Source organism: Lissotriton vulgaris, chromosome 8 (genome assembly GCF_964263255.1).
Source record: "Lissotriton vulgaris chromosome 8, aLisVul1.2, whole genome shotgun sequence".
In the NCBI taxonomy this organism is placed as follows: domain Eukaryota; kingdom Metazoa; phylum Chordata; class Amphibia; order Caudata; family Salamandridae; genus Lissotriton; species Lissotriton vulgaris.
This window is the reverse complement of record NC_141696.1, coordinates 687,606,504-687,630,098: the sequence shown is the minus strand read 5'-3', so window position 1 is coordinate 687,630,098 and position 23,595 is coordinate 687,606,504. Positions and strand designations below refer to the sequence as shown.

Genomic DNA, 23,595 nt, shown 5'->3' with positions numbered 1-23,595 from the left:
AGAACTATGCTGTCCCTTTTGATGTGAATTATTCCCATCAAACACCTTTCGTTGAGTCCAACCCACGGTTTGACCAACCTCAGAAGACATCCTTTCATTAATTCTGTCTGTCCCGTGTATCGCCTTGTCCTGAGGAAGACCCGCTCTGTCACGCACATCTTTGGGTCGAAACGTCGATGTGCTTCCGATAATCCTGACACTATTCTCTCCGCCCCACGTTAAATGGAAATTTAAAATCCCAAGCTGTGCAGAGCTTTATGTGCTTAGGGATGGATGTCCTTTGAATGACCAGTGTCAACAATTCGTACAGCACTGTATATGTCTTGTTCATATTTTTCATTTTTTTGCGTTTTTTTTCACCATATCACTTGGGCCGTTGGAACAAATTGTATGTTCATGAACCTTGACAGCCTTCTAATGTCATTGTGACACCACAACATTTAAAAGAAAATATGGATTTATCCTTAAATACAGATTTTGATTGATTACATTTTGGTGTGTTTTTTGATTCATGGTCTTTGTCTAATCTCAGTGGCGTTAATGAAAAGTAGTAAGCAAACACTGTGCTAAGGTAAACATAGCAGTTTGTTTCACAGCTAACTATAAAGATGCAAATGCTAAGCTGACTTTTAGAGAACAACCCAAAACTAATTCTAGAGGGCGTGGCTTGGATGGCCATCATGGCGGACGTAGCCATACGAGGCTCCAGTCGCCCAAGCTGATGATCTGCTGAAATCCTCTGTAAATCCTTTCTCCAGCGGCCCGTGCCTGATGCGCTGTTTGATGGCAGCAAACGGAGCAGCAGTATAGCGTGGTACAGCGAGACAGTGGGCTGGATTCCGAGACAGGCGGTGGTCAACAGAGGAGCGGATGCGGCCTGGGCCGCCATCGGAAGACAGATCCCCTGACTGCTGGCGCGCAGTGCGTGGTGTGACCCTGGCAGAGGTCAGGATCCGATCGGTGGACCCTGCCCCAAAGTGAGGTGTCGCCGCAGAGTGCTGTTGCTGGGGAGGCTGTGACCCGAGCTGGGGCCGGGCTGGTGGAGTCTGGGTGTCTGCAGGCACAGTGTGCCCTATCAAGCGTCTCATGCACCCTCCTGCATTCTTGGCAGACCTGGGCAGCAGAGCGGTGAACACCAGCCACAGTGAGGCCATCCGGTGGGTTGAGAAGGCACAAGGTGATCTGGGCCTGGGGCTGTGCCCTGCCCTCCGGCGCCCTGATACTGCACCCTGGGGAAAACAGAACAGGGTGGCTGGACAGGATAATTATCAACAACACCTTTAAGCCACGTAGTCAAAGAAATACCACGCGACCTCTGGGAAAGAATCCCAAAACAAATTTATTTTCTACTGAGACTCGAATTTTTAAGGAATCTAAGGCATGAACGCAAACAAAACAACTGTTATGACAGTGAATAAGTGGTGGTAATATCTACAAATTTACAGAATTTACAAATATACAATACATACAAAATTAATTGCAATTATATACAGTGCAAAACTTTGAAGTATAAAGTAAATGTGAACCAGTCCTACAGACTGTGAAACCATGGGACAGGCGGGGAGGTGGAATGGAATGCCTGCTCCGAGGCTGTGTTTCTGCACGAAAACGCCGGATTGATTCCGAACGGAAAGTCAGCGCGAACCATTAACCCCTTGCTGACACGGACCTGACTAGAAATTACAGATAGTGTTCCTTTGGCTGGGATTTCAGTTCCCACCCTCAGACGTTGGAACATGTGAGCACCGTTTGTGCACCGCTTCGTGGGCACCCCTATTTCCAGCCTAACAGCTGGTTGAAGCACAGAAATCCTGCCTGGTCGAGTGTTACCGGTACTACGACCACTCTTACGCCATTGAGCAGAATCATTATCCCCAGTCCCTGTCCTGAAGAGAACCTGAAACAACCCCGGTTCGAAACGCGTCGACACCTCCACCCTGTGGTAAACCTCCAAGGGTGCCACTAGGACACAATTACATCGATTCTGTTGGACCCTAGTTGTGCAACCCGCTTTAAATAAATTAACCACAGGCTTGGCTGACAGGCAGGCATTCCATTCCACCTCCCCGCCTGTCCCATGGTTTCACAGTCTGTAGGACTGGTTCACATTTACTTTATACTTCAAAGTTTTGCACTGTATATAATTGCAATTAATTTTGTTCACTGAATTTTGCATTGTTTTTTGTGTGTCTCGTTCACTAATGTGGCCTCATTCACTTTTGTATGTATTGTATATTTGTAAATTCTGTAAATTTGTAGATATTACCACCACTTATTCACTGTCATAACAGTTGTTTTGTTTGCGTTCATGCCTTAGATTCCTTAAGAATTCGAGTCTCAGTAGAAAATAAATTTGTTTTGGGATTCTTTCCCAGAGGTCGCGTGGTATTTCTTTGACTACGTGGCTTAAAGGTGTTGTTGATAATTATCCTGTCCAGCCACCCTGTTCTGTTTTCCCCATTGTTGAGATCCGGGCTGGGCAGACGTAGGATCCAAAACCTTCACTGTTCTACAGTCTGATACTGCACCCGGCGGGGCCCGGAGAGCAGCTGAGTGGAGCCAGCCCGCGGTTGCATATGTGGTGGCCATAGAACTGGGGTCCTGTCCGGCCCTTTTCTGCACTCCTGCAGGCACTGGGGAACCGGAGCGGGGCGCATGGGGAAATCGGGCCCCAAGCGTGGTACCTGGCAGACTGGGGTTGCGCCGCCATGCAGGGCTGTGTGTGTGCTGGGTGTCTGGTGGAGGGTGCGTGCCTCATACAAAGGACACATCGATGAGTAGGCCCTGGGCACTCCTACTAGTGCGACTGATACGTTCCATCCTTCGGGGCTGGAGTGTCGTGGCTGTGTCCTGGGAGTCATAATAGGGTACGCCGCCTCAGACGGCCAGAAGACGACTGGGTGGCCTGCGCCCGCTGGGGCTGACAGCACCATTCCAGCCACACTCCGGAGGAATAGGGACTGCGGATCACTGACAAAATATCGAAGGTCAAAAAATCGACCTACAAAAATATCTGAGCAAAAATATCAATGTCAAGAATATCAACATCCTATCTAAAACATTGTAAGTACAAAAATATCGGGGAAAAAATATCGGTCAAAAATATAGTTATTAAAAATATCATATTTTTTTAGTTAAAAAAAATGTAAAATAAACTAAATAAACAGTTAACATTTTTATAATGTTTAAAATAATAAGTAATATATATAATTTAAAACATTAATTGAACACATATAATATATATACTTAATCGGTTTTAATAATTATTTTAATAACCTATAAATTAAAAAAATATTATACATTACAAATACATCTATACACATAAAACAATAACATAAATAAAAATAAATAATTATGTATAACAAATTAAAATAATTAAATTTACTTTTAATATTTTTAAAATTAATTCTATACTACATTAGCTAAAATAATATAAAAACTATTAAATAGCGGAGGGAATAAAACTACTATTCCATCTCCAGAAAAAACAACAGTAAAGAAAATGTTGGATAGCGTAGGGCTTAAAATTACTATTCCCACTCCAGGTAGTGCAACAGCAGGGAAAGTGTTGGATAGCGTAGGGGTAAAAATGACTATTCCCACTCCAAAGAGTGCAACAGTAGGTAAAGTGTTGGATAGCGTAGGGGTAAAAATTACTATTCCAACTCCAGAGAGTGCAACAGTAGGGAAAAGTTGGATAGCGTACGGGTAAAAATTACTATTCCAACTCCAGAGAGTGCAATAGTAGGAATAGTGTTGGATATCATAGACGTTAAAAATAACATACTTCTAAATAATTAAAAATATATATATATTTATAATTTAATTATTAAATAACTCTAAATTATTTACTAATACCAATAAATAATTATTAAAAACATAATTACCAATGAATAATTAAGTAACAATAAATTAATAATAAATGCCAACAAATAATAATTAATAAATATTCATTACCAAATAATAAATATTGAACAGTAACATAGTTTTCATAACAAAAACATATGAATTATTAAAAAGTAATTGCCAAAGTAATGGCCAATTAAAAATATTGAGCAATTAAATAATGTGTATATCAAAAAATAATTATTAACCATTAATTTCCAAGTATTAATCACTTATTAATATATTAATTAAAAATATCAATAAATAATGAATAATATTTAATTACCAATTCATAATTAATGCCCAATAAATTATCAATACCCAACAATACATTTAATAATTACTTAATTAGATTTCATTTACTTCTAACTCTATTCCCCTATAAACGCACAAAACACTCCAATAATAAAATACACCTAACCAATGTTCCCTCTAATTTTTTTCCTCTGTGTGCGGCAGTGGAGGGTCTCTGTGCGCTGCAACCATGGCTATGTGCGCCAGGAACCAAACCGCGCGCGTCTGCGGCGTCAAATGGCACTCCAAAATTTTTCTTTAAAAAGCCAAAAGATAGTGCGTTGTCACACATACAGCGCCACAATAAGGGTCTTAAGGGCAGTTTGCAATATTGGATAAGCACGGCATGACATGAACTGGTTACACTGGCAAGTACACTTCAAGTTTACAAAAGCACAAGACTTCAATGGTGGTACCATCATTAGATTTTAATAAATATTCTTAACTGGAGCACAGTTCATTGGGTGGGGAAATGCTGCGAGCCTATACAATATCATATACACAAGAAGGTAGAGGGCTGTTCAGACACGTCAAGTGGCGTCACTTGATGGGTGACAGGGTTGCTTCTCACGGCGATCCTTGCCATTTTTCCAGTGCTGATAAACTCTGTCTAGGTCAACTTTCCCGTTCAAGAGGTAGGCCTTTGTCCTCATCAGCATGTCCAAATGCTTCTGCTCTAGTCTATTCCTCAATTTGCTCTTGATAGTATTCATGAGGCTGAATCCTCGTTCACAGTCTGCACTAGATGCTTGAAATGTTGCGCAGACATCAACAAGCTGAGACACGACACTATACTGAGCAGCATTGCGTACAGTGAAAGTCACCATGTCTTGAAAGGTGGTAAATAACCCACCCTTAACATGTTCTGCCACCACATATTTATAGTCTCTGTACTGTCGAACAACATCTTCTGGTGTTTCACAATCACCCAGGGCCAAGACATTTTTATACTTTTCAACAAGTCTTTCAATATTCTCAGTCCCAAAATCAAAATGAGATTGTGTGGCTATTGCCTGGATCTCAAAACTTGCCCATTCTTTTAGCTCACCTTCAGGGAACCTTTTTTGCATGTGCTCACAAAGAAGGGAAACAAAAGACAAAATAGGCCCACTGTCAAACTCTTGCCTATCCTTGTACAAAACCATCAGCTCTCTTACATTGCTGCTCCAAAAGACAGTTTCCCCCAAATACTGTTGCTTAATTTGGCCAATCTTTGCTCTTGCATACTGTACGGCTTCAACAGTAGTTAAAGAACTTTTTTGGAATAGTTTGCACAAAGATGCAAATTCACCCAGAATGTCATTAAGTACTGCAAGGGAAATATGGTAGTTGGAGTCCGATAGCTTTTTATAACAATATTTAGCAATTGGATCATTCTCCTCAACTTTCTCATGCTCAAAGTACTTAAGAACAGTTTCGTAATTACGAATTAGTGCACCAACAGCAAAATGCCTTGAAAGCCACCGGACTTCATTCAGTGGTCGAAAAGAGACAACTTCACATTCAGTGACCGATGCAATTTCATCCAGCTTGGACTTCCTTGCAGGAGATCTGGAGAACACAGTGTAGACAGTCCTCAATAATGTCTCCATCTCTTTAATCATTGGAACCCTCTTCCAGACATCATCAACTCCCAAATCTTCTCGATGGGCGACACAATGCTGCTCAACTAGATGAGGAATGGATTGTTTAAGGCGAGTAGCAACACCATTATTCTTCCCCAGCATCACAGATGCACCATCAGATGTGAACATGACCATTTTCATGAGGTCCAGTTCATTGGCAGTGTAGAATTCTTTCACAGCAGTAGTGATAGCCTCAGCATTACAGCTAGTCAGCTTCACTATGCCCCCAAACTGCGTTTTATGCTCAGTTGATGTTACAGGTCGGAACTTGAAATACAGGATGAGCATTTTTGAAACAGAAATATCTGTGCTCTCATCAATTATCAAGGTGTGATACAAAGCTTGCCGAAGTTCTGTCATAGCTTCACAGTGTATCACGCTATTGATGGCCTCAAGGAACTCAAAGGCATAGTTCTTGCTCCTCCAGCTGTCTGGTATCTTCACATACAAAGCTAAGTGGTCATGGATGTCTTGTACAGATAACATTGAAGTGTTCATCTTGACTGCCAGCAACACGTTGTTGATGAGAATCTTTATCTCCTCAGGAATAGATCTTTGGCGTTCAACTACTTCCATTCGATTTGCTTTGTCTGTGGCAGTTTCTGTCAGCATTGCCCGTACTCCAAAACCAAACCTCGCAGCAGCACTTCTGTTTCTCAATATCACCATGGCAGACTCGTGTACTTTGCTAAGTAGATGGCGTTTCATGTAGTCCAGTTTCCAGCCATCACTCCATTTCTTCCCTGTGGAAAAGTCCCCAACAATCTTGGCTTCGGCACATGCTTTGCAAATCAAGCCCACATCCGGACTGTATTGAAATAGTTCCCCGAGTTGCATGCGGACCTTGCTTCGTGACTTCTGTGTCTCAGCCTCCACAATTTCCTTCATCCACTCTTCCTTGAATACAAGGCAACATTTCTTCCTTTGTGGTGAAGCACCGGACTCTCCCAAAGTTACAGCTTTGCGCTTGAACATTTCCGTACCCGCCGGTTTGAGCCTGCTGTCCCACAAAGCCTGCAAAATAAGGAAACATGGCTTACGTTGACGCCTAGCTCATGAATGCAAACTGTTATACTACAATGTTCAAGACGCAGCACAGTTTAACTCAACCCAACAATTACCTCTTCTGCCTGCACTCACGTGCGCCTCTTTAAATGTATGGGGTTCTTGATGTGAAACCTGAAACAGAAGAAAACATCGGTAAGTATATAGGGTACTACAATGTTCAAGACGCAGCACAGTTTAACTCAACCCAACAATTACCTCTTCTGCCTGCACTCACGTGCGCCTCTTTAAATGTATGGGGTTCTTGCTGTGAAACCTGAAACAGAAGAAAACATCGGTAAGTATATATGGTACTACAATGTTCAAGACGCAGCACAGTTTAACTCAACCCAACAATTACCTCTTCTGCCTGCACTCACGTGCGCCTCTTTAAATGTATGGGGTTCTTGCTGTGAAACCTGAAACAGAAGAAAACATCGGTAAGTATATAGGGTACTACAATGTTCAAGACGCAGCACAGTTTAACTCAACCCAACAATTACCTCTTCTGCCTGCACTCACGTGCGCCTCTTTAAATGTATGGGGTTCTTGCTGTGAAACCTGAAACAGAAGAAAACATCGGTAAGTATATATGGTACTACAATGTTCAAGACGCAGCACAGTTTAACTCAACCCAACAATTGCCTCTTCTGCCTGCACTCACGTGCGCCTCTTTAAATGTATGGGGTTCTTGCTGTGAAACCTGAAACAGAAGAAAACATCGGTAAGTATATATGGTACTACAATGTTCAAGACGCAGCACAGTTTAACTCAACCCAACAATTACCTCGTCTGCCTGCACTCACGTCTGCCTGTGCAATTGTGTAGTACGGTCTCACGAACCTGCAAAAGAAAAAAGGGTGCAGATTTTGAATCTATTTACCCAGCAACCCCCAACCCAACGAGGAACGTAAACAGAATTACCTTGTCTTTGTGGTACTCGCACCTGACCACTGTAATCCAAATACCGTACAGACTGGAAACCTACAAGTGAAGACAAGTAAGTCAGCAAACGCCCGAAGAATTATAAACTGTGCATGGGACCGGTCAAGAGGCCCAAGACAAAAAATGACCAAATAATTACCTGGGATTTCAGCCTAGGACAAACAGGGGTGTGCCCATGTGTTCCATAATTAGCATCCATTATCTTAAACTGGTCTATAAATGTGAATCCCAGGGGGAAAGCGGCATTACAGAAGGTGTAGCACAAAATACAAACCGCAAATGGTTGAGGTGGGTGAACAAGGTAACCCACAGGATGGCTGAGAAGCACACAATCCATCAAAAGATCCCACCTGAAGCTGCTGCAGTGGTGCACCAAAAATATGATTGACTACGTTCAAGCAATTTTCAGGCAACCATAAATATGTACAGATAACTGAAGAATGATGGACCTGCTGCAGAGAGATCTCAGTTTTGCCTACTGGAAGTTGACTCAATAAGTAGCTGAAGAGGTTAAAATGCCTGATGAAAAGCTGGTGAACCATGCAGGATTGGAAGCAGAACTGGAGTACATCATGTTGGCTTGATGCCAACAAAGTCTGTGTTTTACTCTTAAAGCCAGAACCAGGGGTTTTCTTTTGAATAACTACGCCCTATCGATCACTTCACTCGCAGCTCGAAGAGCCATGAGTTGTTTAGGTATTTTAAGCAACATGTCACCATTCTTGAAGTGGTTCCTTTTACAGTCCCTCACTCTCCCTTCTTTCCCCTCCCCTCTCCCATCTCTCCTCAAGGTACACACGATTGTCAATGAGCACTAACACAGCATCATTTATACCATTTCGGCATTAGTCAACACCACTAGTTTTTCCCTGTTGCTCTCATCTTCGTCTGCCCCATGGTTACTCCTTTCCCAGGTCTATCTCCATTGCTCTGCCTTTCACCTCTCATGCCTCTCTCCCAAACTCATCTTCTCCCTTTCTATGCTCAACTCTCTCCCTTTCTATAATGTCAGACTCCCTCTCCTGCTTCTCTCTCTTGCTTCGCTCTTGGGCTCCCTGTCCGTACTTCTCGCCCCTGATACACTGTCTCCCTCTCCATGCTTCTGTCCCCTGCTGCACTCTCAGGCTCCCTGTCCGTGCATCTCACCCTTGCTTCACTCTTGGGCTCCCTCTCCGTGCTTCCCTTCCTTGCCGCACTCTGTGCTTCTCTCCCCTGCTGCACGCTCGTGCTCTCTAAAGATGTGGCCTAACGACCAGAGCTGCCATCTAAGTCACGTACATACAAAACATGTTGCACTCCAAATGCTATAGGTGTCACATTCGCGAAAGTTATAGCTATTGGCATTGGAAATGACAAACCTATCCATTTAGCTATTTTAAAAACCAACACATAAATAAAATATTTGTCATTTACAAGACCAAAAGCTTCAACTTTTCTAATGCGAGACCTATTGCATTTCCAATGCTTGTTGTGCCTTTCTGTCCAGTGTCCAACTCGTTTTTGGTGCCCTTCTGCCCCACTCGTTTTTTGTGCCTCACTCGTTTTTTGTGCCTTTGTGCCCTGTATCACCAATGATGAATCACTTGTTAAAGTACCTTTAAAAATGGTATGTAGAATTTAAAGGTATGTGTCTTTGTGCAAAGCCCACTTGTAGGTGGGGTGTTCAGGATGCAGGTGTTTAACGACTAAACCACACACTGGCACTCGGTTTCCTCCCAGCCCTCCCCCCACATACCTTTAAATAGGCAATATTTTTGCGGATTAAGGCTTATGTTGCTAAGCTGGCATCACGTCTTTGACATAACTTGCCCGGGTGGAAAGGTTTTTGGGTTTCAGTGATCTGCTACAGTTTACCTTTATAACATTTATGTACAAGACATTATTGTGTACCAAGTTTCCTGCTTTACACTTTTGTCTAATTGCATGCATTATTACTGTCTTTTTGTCAAGTACCCTTGTTTAGTTTCCAACCTTGTATGTAATCTCTGTTTTTCCCTCTAAGGTCTACTCCTCCCTGCCCCATTCAAAACAATGTCTCTTTATCCATAATTTTGTCCAGAGTAGATCTACCAGGATCACTGCCTTGACTTGTAGTTTGAAAGGTTACAGGCAAACATATGGAAGACAACTACCGCACATATTTCAATCTGCATAAATTTAATCCGCAGACATTCCCAGAGCACATACACATTGACGTGCTACAATGCAGGATTCAAAACCCTTATTTAAAATCAAAGCCTCATTTAGAATGGACAGGGCTCCATCTTCCCGTTCTAGAATGTCATCTGCTAACAATCAACCACAATGCTGTCCTCCTCATGGGGCCTGCTGTACCAAAGGGTTTAACCGATTTTAAGTCTATAGGAAATGCGCTCAACATGTGGGCCTAAATGACTTCGATAGCCTGCGTTTTTTCACCTCACTTGATGTTGGGATAGAGAATAGTGGCAGTGACGTAGCAAGGAATCTTTTAGATCTAACAGGAGTTAATGGCACAAGTAAGAATTTGGAGAACCTTGTAAACATTTGCATCCATTCTTTCTTCCCTCTCAGCTCTCTCGCTTTCTCACACACACTCACTCACATTCTGTATATTCACAATCTTTATGCTTGTTTTTTGGTTAGTTTCTTTTTTGCAGTTTTCTAGAGATCCGAATACACCCGATGAATGCCAGAGCGCTTTACTTCAGAACAGTTAAAAATGGATGTACTTTTTTGACGTCAATGCCCCACCCCCCCCCCCCCCCCCCCGCCCCCCGCCAGTTACCCCGCCAGTTACCTCAGAGTTTTAGTGCCCGGCTTATGATGATGCTCACACAGCTCACACAGTCAGACGGTGCAGCACAATCTTTTCTTTCCCAATCTGCTACCCTCACACATTCTCCAGCAGCTCATAGGATGCTGACTAATGCAAAACCGAATTCTAATGGGTTTTTCCTCTAGAGTGCCTCGCTGTGGCCCTCATACCATTGCTATCCATCAGCTTGTCACCCCACCCTTCATGTTTCCATAAGGGACTCATGCAGAGAAATACCTATGGCGACACCCTCCTTACAGTCCACACTGTTAGTGATCCCTGAACCCTAAGACCATGACACCCTCCACAAATTTCAGACGTAATTTAAGAGGGTGACATTATCAAAAGTCAGGCCTTCATGCTTTGTCATGGTCACCTCATTCTTAAAAGCAAAAGCATAGCCGAACAGATCAAAACAACACCATAAAACCTGTTAGCGATAGTACCACCTTAGAATGACATTCTTTACAACATGTAATGACTCCCTGCAACCTGGTCATCATGAATAAAACACTCCTTTGACCGTAATATGAAATATTAACTAAATTATTGCCAATTAAGTATTATAAGTTGACTAGAGTGAGTATTTCTTTCACTTTCAGCATGCTGCACGCACAGCTGTAGAACCTGCGAGCAAAAATTCCCGTACCCCCGAGCCTCCAGGCAAAACCCCAAGCTCTGGGAATGGTTGAAATTGTCTCAATTTAACCTCCTGGGAGACGTAAGGCAATTTTGTTAAAAAAAAAAAAAAACTGACCTACTCTGAGCATCTCCACAAGCATCTGTTGGTGGTTCTCACGCCCTTTGCGAGGCACGCACAAATGCCCCCGTTTCATTGCTCTCATTTTTGGGAGTATTTGGTGTATAAAAACGGATGTCCCCCAGGAGCGGGACCCGAGAGGCCAAGAGCACTGGAGGGGTCACCTGGCTGGGGCGCACTCTGGGAATCAGACGCAGTCAGTGGAGCCCAGAGCGCTTCAATCTCCGAGACCAGCTAAAACACAGTTTTACCCGCGCCCCCATAGCGGAACCACCCCATCCATCCCTCACACCAGGGCAGGGGGCGGCACGCACGAGAGGCCGCCTGGGCTACGGTTTCAGTTTATCAGCATATAATTCCCGGTCAGATCAAACATAGCATACGACTTCTCCCGCTCCTACACCACCATAACCCCCACAATAAGCACCGGTTCCTCGTTCCTCCCGCCGCCTCCCGCCTCCCGCCGCCTCCCGCCGCCTCCCGCTTCCCGCCGCCTCCCGCTTCACGCTTCCCGCTCCTTACCTGCAACTTCTCACGCCCGCACCGCCGCCGCCACCACTGGAAACGAGCTGCATGTCATGTTCGCGCCGCTCGCTTTTTAAAAGCGGCGGGCGGCGCGAATCTCTTGCGACGGCCTGTGTGCGCGCTCCACGATAGGTGGTGCGCGCTGACGTTAGAGAAGGTGCGCGCGCGCGCGCCCTAGAGGGAACAGTGCACCTAACATAATTATCAATGAATCAATTAATAAAAATTAATTACCAATTAATAAAAATTAATTCATAATTCATTAATATAATTAACACTACCAAAAATGAAAATAAATTATTACTTAATTACAATTAAATTACTTCCCACCCTATTCCCCTATAAACTCACTACCCGCTACATAAGTAAAAGGCAATTTTTTAAAAATAATTCCTAAAAAACATTAATTAATTTACTATAATTAAATTACTTCCCACCCTATTCTCCTATAAACCCACAACCTGCTACAGAACTTAAACGCAAACATTTCTTAAAGTGAATCTATAATTCCTAAAAATTAATAATTAATTTAGTATATTTAAATTACTTCCCACCCAATTCCCCTGTAAACCCACAACCCACTACGGTACTAAAACATTATTAACATATAAAAATTGTATACATATATTTTAAAACCAGTAGAGCACTTAACAAAAAACATAACACATACATATTAAATGTATGATAAAATACATAACAATAATATAAATATCGATTAGTAACATCAATATTAGTAACATTGATATATTTGATATCGATATTACTAACTTCGATATTACTTACATCGATATAAAACAAATCGATATTACTTACCTTAGGGTCTATTCTGTCCATTGATATTCTAAACATCGATATTCTGTCCCTTCGATATTAGTGTAGGTCGATATTTAATTTTCAATATTTTGACTGCTCACCAGGGACTCCACGGCCCAAAAGTAAGGACTAGACTTGGGCGACCTGCGGGCTGGGGGTCCGGCGAGTCTACTTGGCTGGCTTCCTAGGGCTGCAGAAACAGCCAAGCTAGGCTCGGTGCGGCCCAAGCTAGGCTTGTTGCGGCTTGTGGCCAGAGGGGGTCATCTCCAGATAATACCAACGGATAACACCAGGCACCTATAGAAGCTAATACGGACATAAGGCCACTGTCGCCAGTGAGGGCATGCTTCCCACTGTGCTTCCCTCTCCTTATTCCCCCCCCCCCTTCTCAGTATTGGGAAAGATAAACCGACGGGCTCCGGTTCCAAACAAAGCACACTGGATCAGTTTACCACCACATCTGGCGGTGCGGGGGGAGGTGATGCTGGAGGTCCGGCTCCTGACAACGCAGAGCTTCTTGCTGCGATCACCCAAGCCCGAGACGTCCTTGATGCGAAGATTGGCGCAGTGGGGTCTGAGGTCTCATTTCTACTCCAGGACCTCTGCAAGGCTGTAGACCATATCACAGAGGCAGAGACCCGAGTCTCAACCATGGAAGACACTGTGACCTCTCTACAGAACAAGCGTTGACATAGCCAATAGGTCTCGCCTTTGGGACCTTATAAGTGTTTAGCCATGCAGCAAACGGGCTGAGAGTTTACATACATTAGAAAGTAGATAGAGAAGCGGTAGGCTCTAAACAAGGAGTGGTTTACTTTGGCTCGGGGTGTCCAAAAAAAGACCAGGAGGGCTGGATGGTTTTCAAGATAGCCACATAAGATTAATTTCAATACAACAAACCGAGATGAAACCCATTTTTAGTAGGGGGATTATCCTTAAAATCTGGCATTGGGCCAGCCCTCTGGACCCAAGTTGAACACCTCTGCTTAAACCGAGCCAACCAGACTAACACGCCTGACCTTCGTTTTGTAAAAGGAAAGCCGAGGGGGGGGGAAACACTTGGAGAGGCAGATATGGTGGGGTCGCAGAGCCCTGTATATATGGCCACAGACCAAAATCAACCTGCGTGGTCTCTTTAAAAAAAGTACACACTACATAATGGAAGGCCCCTGGAAAGAAACTGCACATGCAGCCACCTCTAGTGTGCAATGTTTACCCGGCAAAATACTAAGCACAAACTGAAACCAAAGAGGAGGGAGCATGCCCTAACACACACTCTTCTTTATAATACCCAGTACCCAAAGTACACACTAAAGCCCACTACCTGGCACCATTGGTTTTGGAGTGCAAAATACCCATTGCCGGAATACAAACAATAGTGCCCTGTGGTATACTCTACTTTTTGGTACTGGCACCTAGCGATTTTACTTTAAGAACATAATCCACAAAAGATAAGGTGGGAAACGAATAAATACATTGCTACTAATGATACTGCAAAGATGCCGGAATTTGTCTTCACTCTTCCTCTCGCTGCCTACCCAAAATTACCAAACGTCCTCTTACCCTGCAAAGACATCATCGGGAAACAGCTATTAGCAACAGTTTGCCTCCAACAGACATTGGCGACGAAAACGAGCTGTTTCCATAATTGATGCATTTAAACCATGCCCTGCCAATCTTGGTCCTTCCACTAGAAAAGCGCAGCTGGAGTGACGCTCTTCGAATGTTTTAAAACTATCGAAGCCACAGTCCTATCCCTCTTCCCAAACTGCACATGTGGTGGTGGCCGGCCCACAGACACACGCCTCCTGCAGGAGGAACATTTTATTAATATAAAAAATCTATGTTGCTAAAACAGCGTGGACTAAGATTTGCTCTAAAGGAGTTACTTGAAGAAATAAAAAGAAAAATGGTTGATATGGGGCTGTAATTGGTTCAATGGTTTGAGAAAAACATTTACATTTGTCAGGTCGCTGCCAGTAGGAAGGAGAGGCAGGGGGCCTTGCTTAAGTCCTGCTCCCTGACACCTCAAGGTATTAAATATAAGGAAGAGATATTCCAGAGTAGGTAGCAAAATACAAACAACAAAAATGTATTAGATTCAGGGTTATTCAAGAGGAAATGCAGTGAAAATAAAGAGTGAAATCACACAGCAGCCTCACCTTGCCATGCCTGCTAATTCGATGGGTTGACAGCGATGCCTCAAAGCGCGTGCCTCACATTTTAGCACAAGCTACTCTCTGTGGCTCGGTGCCTGTGCGCCCTTCTCCTGACTGCCTCACGAGCCTGCAGGGCAAACCCATGGCTGCAGGGACAGCAATGCACTGGAGAACAGAGCTGTGTTCTACACAACCTTGCATGGGCTGCAGCCGCTCGGAATCAATGCTCACACATCACACTGCACCGCATTCGCTACAGAACACGAGCGCGCTAACTCTGATCCGGGAGGCAAGGTTACGATTAATCGGCTAATCGCAATCACTGTAAACACACATAGTTTATCAGCATTTAGAAAAGCAAACACGCATGCACAGTCAAATCTGGGGATGCACTGTAACTTCAACCTACTGCACAGAAAAGACAATCTGGCAAAACAAATAGCTATGCAGTGCTTTCATCTCTTTGCTGCAAGCGGTGCACTTTAACCTCCCACTCGCCTACTGCAGGGGCATCATTCCCAAACCTAGCGTCTCAAGGAGGGAGGGTGGCTGAGAGAGCGCGCCTTCAGATAAAATGCACAGCAGTCCCCAATTACTGCTCCAAACAAAACAGCGAGCGGAAGCACTAAGCACATTGCAGCAGACATTTCACGTTTCCCTTGCAGTTCCCACTGGCACATTTCCCACTGTGCATGAAAGGAAACTGTCTCAGCTGTTTCCATGAAGCAAAATATATATTCATCTGCAGCGGCGCTGCATGCATAAGTTATTAGGTGTTAAACTTGCTGACGATGAGGGATGTTTTAACGGTGAGGAGCATAGTTTGTTGCAGGGAGGGGGCTCAGTGGCTTCTTATTCAGTATGCATGCCACCCTTCCCCGTTAAGAAACCCTGACAGATGAGTCCATTACGCTGAAAAGACGGACTGCCATTGAAACAGTAAATGGAATGATAAAGTTGTTCCCTTTGCTGATGGGATTCTGGATTATGCTGCAGATCAGTTTCATATTTTTAATGCACTTTTGCGTGATTCAGAAGTTTTCAAAAAGTGTAATGTGGCAAAAGGATCCAGTCAGTCACTTGAGCCCGCGCTGCCGCCAGTGTTGGTGATTAGGAGACGTACTGCACTGCTTACAAAAAAGTTAGAATGATGAGAAAATAAAGTTGTTTGAGCCGCGCATCCACCATTGTTTAACATTAATGGGGGTGTGCCGCGCTATTTAAAACAAGCGTGAGGGAGCGTGACGCGACCTTGCGGCCGCTAAAGAACAAGCAAATGCACTTGTGCTTTTGCTGGCATCCACCTTGCAGGGACAAGCAGTAGCAGCGCGAGAGACATATGTTGTCAATTACAATGCGCGCCGCTGCTTCCTCCCGCAAGGTGGATGCCGCCACAAGCACAAATGTGTGCTTGAAAATGAGCAGAGCAACAGCTAAAGGTCCTCCTATGCAGTGCATGCGCGCTGCGTAGACGAGACCTAAAAAGGTGAATAAGCTCACTCTAGTAGCGCAGGAGCTGGCGTCCCGCATTGAAGATGCCGAAGGTCGGTCCTAGCGCAAAAATGTATACTTTATCGGCTTAACCGACGGATCCGAGGGCTCATCCATGGACCGCTTCCTTAAGCAATGACTACGAGCCCTCCTGCCGAAACACTCCTGTTTTGTGTCAGAGATCTCACAGGGCGCTGACCTAGAAGTCCCCTCCGGGGCAGCGCCCAAGGCCAGTGATTGCCAGGCTGTTGCACCACGCAGACCGAGATTCCATCCTCCAATAAGGAGGAAACCACAGAGAGCAGCTGATCTTCGAGTCCCAGCCCATTATGATCTTCCTGGACTACACTAGACTGGTGCAGCAACAGTGCCAGCCATTCACAGCTGCAAGCGTAGGCTTCGATAACTCAATGTTCAATATATGCTGCTGTACCCCTCCCGGATGAGAGTCGCATATAATTCTAAATCCCTGTTCTTTAATTTGCCGTAGGCGGTCTTCCCCTGGGCGGATGAGACAATACATCTAAAACCACATACCCCCCATCCCCCCACTAATTGGTACTTGCTAATCCGAATTGTCTTTGTTTTGTATGCTTTGAGCTCCACCCAACAAGTGCCTTGAAAACTCAATAAAATGTGTTTTGAAAAAAAAATAACTCTAGAAACGCAACTATTAAGGTAACTTTTGTCGAACAAATCCTGGGCGCACTTCTCTAAATAGCTTTGGAAGATTTAAGTGGAAAAATAAAAAACTTTAATGTCCTTTTAGAGTGTCAACATTCAGGATGCTGCAGTTAAATAAAACACAAAATGGAAACGGTATTCAACGTTTTTGCACCTGATGAGCTTCTGACATGCTCCCCTGTGCTACTTGCCTCCAGTTTCTCTTTAGTTTCTCTGCTCAGAGCCCCTGAGAAGCCTTTAGTTTTTTGTTGAATATTGCTTTAGTAAACTCAAACAAAACTACTTGTAAAAAAATATCGCAACCCTGGTACAACGAAAAACTCAGACAATCAAGACAGGAATGTCGGAGACAAGAACAAAAATGGAGAAAAAAATATGATATGGATGGAAAACCATATATAAAACGAAACTTGCCATACACAAAAAAATATAATCGAAGCAAAAACAGAATACTATTCCAGCCACATAAAATCTGCATCTGATGCTAACAATATTCTTTTCTCAGTAATTAAAAAAATTAATAACACCAGCTAGTTCGAATAATGCAGGAACTAAGCAAGAGTTTTGTGATACTCTGGCGGGTTTTTTTTCAGGAGAAAGTAGCAAATATCTTTGACAAATTTACTACACATAGAGCAGGTAATCATCAGGAGGAATACGTTCCAACTGGACTGCTGGATAAAGTCAGTCTCTCCTGTTTTAAGGTTCCATCCGAAGAACAACTTATTAAATCTATCGGGCTCATTAAATCGGGCGCGCCATAAGACACGTGTCCCCCCAACATTATGCATATGATCCCTCTTCAAGTTGCACAAAATCTTGGGCAAATCTTTGAGAACATGTATACAAACGGTTATTTTCCCTGTCTGGAAACAAGCTTCAATTCTCCCTTTATTAAAAAAAGACAACTTGAACGCCCAAGACCCAAATAATTATCTGCCAATATCCAGACTCTTTCTCCGCCAAGTTAGTAGAGAAAATAATGAACCAACAACTATTGGAATATTTAGAGGAACTTCTCGGGCTGAATGATACCCAACACTGTTTTAGAAAGCATCGCAGCACAGAATCGGCTCTGGTGATAGCCACATAAGAAATACGATAAGTTCTTGATAGGGGGGACAGCTGCATTGATTCTTTTTAGATCTTTCTGCACCTTTCGATAGGTCAGCCACGAGATCTTGGCTGACCGCGGGCTTAGGATAGAAGGTATTGCATTAAACCTCCTGCAATGTTTTCTGGCAAATAGACAAAATAATGTGAAGCTGGGACAGTTTACCTCCAAAGCTTTTTCTTTGCCCCGTGGAGTCCCCCAGTGCTCAGCACTGAGCCCAACTTTATTTAATCTTTGTTACTCGATTGGCTGCCATCATAAAACAAGCGGGCTTCTCCCTGGTCTCATATGCTGATGATACCCAAATTGTGGTCTCATTGACCAATGCAGAAACCAATCTGGGGGCGGACTTCAGCACTTGTATGTGTCAGGTGAGCCTCTGGATGGATTGTAACAGTCTCAAACTGAATGCCAATAAAACGGAGGGTTCTTTAGTAAGAACCCTTCCCTCTGGACATCAGACTGGTGGCCTCCTGAGATGGATTCTCTACCCGAACCTTCAAATAAGGATTTGTGATAGATAAGGAACTAAAGTTTAGGGACCATGTAAATAAAATAACCTCGGCGGCCTTTTGATCCCTAAGGTTAATAAAAAAAAAATAGAAAACGTTTTGAACCCTGAACTTCTCAAAACGGTAACTATGGCACTAATTCTAAAGAGGATTGATTGGTATGGTATGGTATGGTATGGTATGGTATGGTATGGTAAATTATATTTATCAAGCGCACGTTCACCTACGGTATCTTGGCGCTGGGGGGGGAGAGCTGTTTGAACCTGGTCTGAAGAACTCAGTTGTATGCAGACGAAAAGAGCCAAGTTTTCAAGGATTTTCTAAAATGAGCGTGGGATTACTGATTACTGCAATATTATGTACCTTACGCTTGCAGTAAGACTCATTAAGTGGCTTCAAGTATTGCAAAACACAGCAGCTCGCTTCCTCTGCAAGATTCCGAAGCATGAGTCAGCAAGAGGAGCAATTAGGAAGCTGCATTGGCAGCCAGTCAAACAAAGATGCAGTTTCAAGGATCTCTGCTTGGCCTATAAATCTCTGCATGGACTTGGGCCAGACCATTTAGAAAATAAACTAAAATGGCATGTTCCAGCAAGGGCGCTCCGATCAGTCCATGCAAAGAACCTGATCGTCCCCCCTACTTGGGGTGGAAAAAGCTTTTTTATGGCCACTGCTACACTTTGGAGAAATCTCCCATTAGCATTAAAAACTGCTCCCTCCTTGCTCTCCTTTAGAAAAGCCTTAAAAACCTGGCTTTTCAATCGGGAGTAGAAGTCATTTTCTCTGCATTTCTGCCTTATTCCAACCAAATTACCTTCTTAGCCGAATCAGATTTTCGATAGCGCCAAGACACCCCAGGGCAGGAGACTGCGCTTTATAAGTTATATTATATTACATTACATTACAGTAGCAGTTTCCACCTCTTCGTGAATGATATGCTGTGGGCCTTGTTGATTTACTTAAGGAAGGTCCCAGAGTAATGGTTCTGATCTGTTTGTGAGAACACCTGTTACAGCCTCTCGCTCCTTCCTTCATGTCCATGTTTGGCACCACTACTACCTCTTGCTGTTTTCACTTTCATGTTTTTTCTCTTGTCTGGGATTTTTCGCTGCCACTACTCCAAGTAAGAGTTTTAGGAGAGGGTCCTCTGTTGTCTCACAAACAGTTGTTACTGTTGTTTTATGCAATATGACCTACTTTCCTTCCTTTATGACCTCTTCTGCTGAGGCAGTTACAGCTTCACTGGCTTTCTTCTTGTGAGAAAGTGGATTATTAGTTGAAGTGGAAGGCAGCCCTCTTCAAGTTACAATGGCTGTATTCCTTACTAGGTCTAGTTAGGTCTCAGTTTAAACCTGAGCTCATCCCATGGTGGCTGTAGCACAAAGCAGACAAGCTTAACTTGGAAGAAAAATGTAAAGCATTTATCAGTATAAAAAGGGTTAAAAAGTAGAACACACAGCAAATTAAAAACCAAGTGAATCAATAAAAATAGACCTTAATTTAATGAGCAAATAGACACGAAAACAATAAAAATCAGATGTAGGGAACCGGAGATATGATTTTTCTAACTTTTTATGTTTCTCCAGAAAAAATAAAACACCAACGCGGGCACCTTGTCGCGCTTTACCAGGCCAAAGTCAAAAGTTAAGGCTTACCGCAGTGGAGTTCGGGTCGGATACAAGGACCAGGTTCTGTCTGTGGAAAGTTATACCTTCTAATTTAGAAACTATTTTTTTTTTATAGTCGAAAATCCTCAGGTGGGTAAGGTAGCAGGATGTGGTCAAGATAGGTTCCACGAGGCTGGATAGCCCCTGTGAATCCGTTGACTTTTGTCAGAAAAGCTGTGGGAGAAATGCAAAATTTGCACCCAGCAAAGGTCCCTTACCGGCCTGATAATGATAGTCTTTTCCTGTTGAAGATTTCTATCTTCGGACTTGGAAACCTTTTTTAGAAGTCCAACGTCTCTCATTGGGAGAAACCAGCAAGTTGAAACTGACTGGCGATGCGATGTCGGTGGTTCGGCAGCAGTCTGGTAGTATCCTATGGTTCTTTTAAAAAAAAAAAAGTTAAGTGTCTAGCTTTACAGTTCTTGTTGGGGAGAGAGTCCAATCTTCCCCACTCAATGGTCCAGAACCTTTTGGGCACCACTTGGAGGTTAGGACAAATCCATTAAAAAAATTAATCTCCGAACAAACAATTGAAAGGAGGCACCGCACGTAGAAAAAATCATTTAAAGAATGCAGGTTTTTTGATTTGCAGAAAATGGATTCATTATCAATATACAGGTTTATCCTAAAGAAACATTTCACAGATTTAACAATTGTTCATTTCATGCCCATATTACTCTGTGAACATAACACACAAATAGACATAATAATAGTATCATTTAAGTTGTCTTAATTATATAACACGTGTTTTGCAACTCCTGTCGCTTTCTCAAGGCTTCAGATGAATCAAAAAAATACAGTCAAATAAGTCTTCATTCATATTTCCCTTTATAATATAAAGTACTTAATCCCCACCGTCAAAGAATACTATTAACATATTCCTTTTAATTGGCCTTGTGAGCCTCTTATAATTCTTAAAGAATACATGAGTGAAACTTGCAAAAACAATCAACTTAGTTGGATCCCATGATAAGGTAACCATCTTACGTTAAACAGTATTGGCGTTTCCGCAAAGCAAGAAGCCGATACGGACTAAGGCTGCATGCTAGCAGCTGTGTTTTCTCTGATTGACTGACCTTCCATTTCTTTAAAAGACACTGACAGTAAATTCACCAAATGATTGCCTCTCTTACCTTTCCCTACCACCTTCCAGACTGCATGTGACTGGAGGCTCAAGGGGTACTATGCAGAGTAGGACATCTTACCTCTCCCTTCACAGTAATTAAGTATCCATCCAAGGAAAGCTCTCTATGTTGGCAGAAGTTGGTCAATTAGGGGACTTCCTGTTATATCTGAGATGACTTGTTAACATATATGTTGGTCTCACTGTAATCAAGGGTACTTGGTCACAACAATTCTTTAAGGAGAGGCCTTTGGCAAAGCTAGTATGCAGCCTATTAATTCTGATAAACCAATGTTAAGCAACATATTGTTACTCATGAACACAAACTGCTTGTTCAGAGTGATGGATGTATTAGTAATTTTAAACACTTACCATTGCTAATTTATTGCTCAATAGCTACAGGTTGCTTTCCACAACAGTTTTTCTAAATATATATATGTAGCTGAAGGCTAACGTTGCTAGCAATTGTCTTGTGCAAGAGTCCTTGTATATGAGCTGCTTTGTATGTATCAGGCTTCTGTTGCACCAAAGTGATTCCAAATCATGTGTCTGTCTTAAATTAAGTACAATCTTCACATTTTGTTGTTTTTTGTTATTTAATTTCCTGTTTTTTCAGCAAAGCAAATAAAGAAAACCTTACTCCACCATTAACAAGAAAATAAGTTAAAAAACATGAAACACGCATTCAGGTTCCCTGACTAGGGTATCTTCAGCATAGCCAGCAGCTATCTCCGACCATTAATTAATTATATTAACATATTGCTTCAGTAGCACACATGTACATGTACTAGTTTGTAGGTATTTGGGGGATGGGTCTGACACATCACTACTTAAGTATCTCTGTGGACTGCTGCAGAATACTACCCTTCACATTTAGGTTATGGCACAACTAGCACTTCGAATAAACTTAAGCTGGTGGATATAACACTAGTTATAATTTTCCTTTGCTCCAGTGACAGTCACTTTCTTGATTCAATATATATAGGACCTTAGTGGTTCCTTATCGTTAAGTTTGTTGATTGCTGTTATATTGCATACAAAATGCACGGTACATAGCTGCTTATTACATAGACAAAACAGAGTTTGACACTAACTGTTCTTGTTTCATATCAGGTTCACTTTGGGCATGGTTTTTGGAATAATTGCTATGTTTGGCTCAATTATTCTACTTGGGAAGACATTGATGCAGACTCTCACACAAATGATGACAGAAATCCCAGTTGATCAGAATGACCGTTTGCTTCAAGTAGTGGTAAGTAGGTACCTTCTTTTTTCCACATTGGGAAAAGTTCAACATAGCATAAAGGTATGATGCATGTATTTCACAGTTAAAGGATACAGACAGGCAACCATTTAAGTTAGGAACCATAAAAGAAGCAGTGTCAACTTTTTTTTCTAGCTTCTTCTTGGGCTGAACTAATCATATTAAAATTATTAAACAGTAGATTTTTTCTGCTTGTGGAGAATATAAAAGTGACCTTTTTTTTTTAAAAAAAACAAATGTAAATGATTTTATATTTTGAATGATGAGCATGGTCTATGAGGCTGACATATAGACAAAAAATAAACAAAAGAGAAAAGTAAAAATAAGAAAAACAATGTCTAAGTTCATTCCTGCCCCTCTCTCCATCCACCTTCTATCCATAAGACACAACATAAGTCTAAGAATTAGATCACTTTTCCCTTATGTTAGAACTTCATCATAAATCAATTGATGCAGAGAAGCAGACAGGTTCTAATTCGATGCCCCGATAATCTGCCCACGCCTGACATATTTTATGGTGCTCCTGTGGGCTGCCTCGAGCTTTGTAGACCGCCACCTCCAAGCCCATACAGTAGTCCATCCCTTTCTTCCACAACGCCAGAGATGGAGGGTCTGCAGCCTTCCACCACCTTGCAATATCACATTTTGCCAAATTCAGACCTTGAAATAACAGCAATAGTGTGTTTCTGTTAATGCCCAGTGTGTCAGTGATATGTAGAAGAGCACGTTTTGGGTCCATCAGGATAGTCCATGACAGAACCCCGCCCAAACAGGTTGTCACTTTGCAATAGAAATGTACCAACACAGGACAGCCCCACACCATATTTAAAAAGTCCCGTCCCCAGTGCTACATCTCCGATCAGTCGGGAAAGCAATTACCCCATCCGGTAAAC

At 42.8% G+C, this 23,595-nt stretch overlaps 1 protein-coding gene across 1 annotated transcript in view; it reads left to right on the top strand.

The window, feature by feature from the left end:
- The window catches only part of MBTPS2 (membrane bound transcription factor peptidase, site 2), a 355,842-nt gene that overhangs the window by 9,044 nt on the left and 323,203 nt on the right, over positions 1-23,595 (top strand). Inside the window, exon 3 of the mRNA XM_086934551.1 lies at positions 22,552-22,690. Within this exon, the coding sequence (XP_086790677.1) occupies positions 22,552-22,690 (139 nt within the window). The remainder of the gene's footprint in view (positions 1-22,551; positions 22,691-23,595) is intronic.